General features: G+C 35.4%; 1 protein-coding gene across 1 annotated transcript; it reads right to left on the reverse strand.

Annotated features, from left to right (window-relative positions):
• Positions 1-1,649: 1,649 nt before the first annotated feature.
• Positions 1,650-3,039, reverse strand: LOC116338158 (protein atonal-like). Its single transcript, XM_031763246.1, has one exon. The coding sequence runs from the start codon at positions 2,683-2,685 to the stop codon at positions 2,002-2,004; it is 684 nt and encodes a 227-aa protein (XP_031619106.1). The 5' UTR covers positions 2,686-3,039; the 3' UTR covers positions 1,650-2,001.
• Positions 3,040-3,610: the final 571 nt, after the last annotated feature.

The following is a 3,610-nucleotide window of genomic DNA, read 5'->3' on the forward strand; positions in this document are numbered from 1 at the left end:
TAAAAGTGTCAGAAGCAACAATAACCGAAAATCGAAGGACAACCAGGTAAAAACGAAGAAGCTAACAACAAAAGGAGATGTTGAACGCGATGAGCTAGAAGTAATTTTTACAATGCATTCAATTTTACTTTTTATTTTCATAAAAAAAACGTTATGGCGGCTCTTATCACATTCTCATCAAGCAGCTGGCAAAATACGATGACCAACACACACTTTTTTTCCTTAACAAATATTCATAGCAAGAACATGTTCTCCGGTGTGAGTGTGCGGTTGTTGATCTTCTTGCAGTTTTCATAGGATTTGTATACTTTTTTCGCTCTGGTACGTGATCGCTCGTCGTTTGCACCATGCGTTTGTGCTTTGTGTACGTTGTTTAGCAGAATTATTTATGCAAATATGCTAAAAATAATTACGGATTGGTTGTGAAATCGAAAACAAACGTAAACCGTAATTAGGTAAATCGAACAGTCTGAAATCCATGTATGTGCTCTTTGTGCATTCTTCTTTGCTTTGTTCTATAATGTTCCAGTCTTTTACATAGCTGTGCCCATTTTCGTCCGACAATCATGATCTCATTTAGTACCTTCGAGTTCAAATCTAATTGATTCCATATAAATGATGGCACGCGCACCCCTCAAACCAAAATTAGCTATTCATATTTATTCAAACGGACAATTTGATTTCTGTGGCCGCTTAATGCGATGATGTCATGCCTAGTTGCGTTCCGTTTTGAACTATTTCATTTTTCGTTGTTTTTAAATCGACATTGCATTAGTGCTCTTCTTTTAACATGAAACATATAAGAATACGAAGAGAAGGGAGAATTTTTTTTTTCATTTTAGCTTCACCCTCGCGACCTAACTTATTACGATTCTAATGGATACGTACATTAAACTATCGCGCGTGTACCTGCGTTTAAAAAAATTCGATTCTCTTGTGTATTTTAGCTCGCTGTTCTTGACTCGTGCCGATCAAATGACCGAGATACACATATAACGCTACTCTATATTCGTTGGCGAACACCAAATGAAGCATATGAGAATAAGTGAAAAGAACAAATGACGATGAAGCCACAACTCAATCGGAATTGATGAACATTTTATGTAAATGCATCGCATGACGTTTGACCATTTCTTGTGTGAGAAAGGTCCGGCATGAATGAAGAAAATAATTAATGCACACTTGCAACGAATTTCTTCATTTTGTCAACGATGAAAGTGACGATCTTCCTGTTTTTTTTTATTCAGATAAAATCAAAAAACTTGGTATTTAATTCTAGAGAAAAAAAACACTTTATTGTAATTATATTCACAAAAAACTCGATCACAATAGCTCTTGTAATAAATTATATGAAGCTGACCACTGTGACAGAGTTTTTTTTTTAAGTAAAAGAACGAAAATGAAATTCGATTCAAGAAGGAAATAATTCCATTGAAAAATCGATTGATGCGTCGCAAATGAAAAAGGTTCGTCGCTTAAAATTGAATCTTTTTACATTTACAAGGCAACGTTGCACTTATCAAAGAATTTTTTTTTATTTTTTTATTTCTAAACGAACTTAGCAATAATTGGGTTTATCTTACAATTCTTTGGTAAATTTAGCCTTTCATTTTATTCATTTGCAAAGTTAAATCTAATTGTAGCGCGTAATAAATATGCTTATATACAGTGAAATACAAAAAGGTTTTTTAAAAATTATTATCCTTAAGGCTGAATATGTGTATGTGTGAATAAAAGTTGAAAATCAAAGCAAAATTTTTTTTTCAAAATCACGACGTAATTTTGGTCGGAAAGTACCAATTGTGACAATGTCTGAAACAATTGAATGCAATTTGGTCTGATTTTCAAATTCTATTTGTGTGATGTATGTTGAATGAAATTTCAAGTTTTTTCATAGAAAAATTTCATTGAAAATACATCTCATTTACAAGTCTATCTACAAATTGCGGAAAATTATCTAGAAAATCCGTTGCTTCTGCGAAATTCTTCTTTTTTACGTTCCTAAAAATTGCCAACATCTAAATTTTGATCGAAAATAGTGTATGTGGTTTCATCAGCTCCATGCTCAAGTAAATGTGACAATGCTTGAATGTATGTTTTTGCCATTTGTAACGTTTCATATTTCGAAAGTTTGTGTTCATCATTCGTCGGCGGGACCACATCGCGTAGTTTATCAAATGCTTCGTTCAATCCATTCATTCGCCGTCTTTCACGTGCATTAGCAGCCAAACGTCGTTTTTTCATCACGGTTGGACTTGCCGTAATACTTTTGTTTGCTTTATTTGTTGATCCTTTTCGGCGGCCACGACCACGTCCTGCGCGCTTTGGTTTTCGTATCGTTTCAATTTCATCATCAAAATTACCGTTTCTTGCTGGTACCGCGTACAAATTTTCCACATTAAATTCATGAAATTGTAATTGGCTAATATCATGACTGAGGCCGCTACTGTTCAAAAGGCTGCCGGTGGTAGTGCTTGAAATGTTGTTATCACTGTAGCTGTGCGTTGATGTATTGATCCATGAAGCGTTTAAGCAGTTTGAATTGAATGATGAATGTACACTCGATACGTACGGTGGACTGTTGGAGAACACCGAACTACTTTCCTCCGTCGATGAACTGTAGACGGTGCGATACGGCATCAAATCCATATAAGTCGGTATGTATTCTTGATATGAAGTGTCCATTTTCTTCGCACTTTTTTGAACTCACAACGAAAAGAAAATCACTTTTTTTCCACGTCTCCTCACTATAATGATCTCTTCGCTTTTGTTTTCAAATCATTTGTTACTCTCAATGCAATTGAATGCCGACAAAAAAAAAGAGCAATGACTACTGTTCAAAACAATAATGATCGATGCAGTTTTTTAAATCATCATTATTCACTTTGTCTTGCGGCTTTTCCATACTTCACACACAGACACACTCCTTTCGGTCACTTTGAGTTTATTTTATTCTGCTTTTAAATCGGGCTGCGCACAATTGCGAAAATAGGTGAGCGGACTGACCGATCGGAATCACTTTCAGCCGTGTGTTTCTATTGAATTTTGAAAATGGACTAACTCAATAATCGGTTGACAGGGACGAGGCTATCGTCTGTTATGATACCGTTTCAATAGCAAATCGTGTATATGTGATGCATATATATAGTTTTAAAAGCGAATATCGAAAAGAGAGAGAGCACAGCGAGAACAACGGCCAACACAAGGACTTGTGTGATAGTTTTAACGACTTGTGTCTGCATTACATGTTGTATTTTTTTCGTTCGTTCGCCGTATTAAAAGTGTTCGATAATTTTATTTTGTTGTTTGCGTGTTGAACTGCGAGTGGGGATGGACATGTAAGATGTGATGTGTGTATGCTTCTAATTATTCAATATCAGAAAACACATATGCTTTTTTTTCGTATTCAACTGAAAATTAAAAACGACGTCGAAATAGAGGGATGTATCATACAAAACCGTAATTCGATTTCAAAAAGCTGAAAACCGTCTTCCACCACTCGATATATGTGTGTATGTGTGTTTTGTGTCAGTTGTTCAGTTCAACGGTTGTTCTAGGCTCTTCTCTCGCTTGCGCCCGTTAATCAACATCTCTCACTTACTTAACCACA

The sequence above is a fragment of the Contarinia nasturtii genome, unplaced genomic scaffold (assembly GCF_009176525.2).
Source record: "Contarinia nasturtii isolate CC-2019 unplaced genomic scaffold, AAFC_CNas_1.1 Cnas_scaffold_350, whole genome shotgun sequence".
NCBI lineage: Eukaryota > Metazoa > Arthropoda > Insecta > Diptera > Cecidomyiidae > Contarinia > Contarinia nasturtii.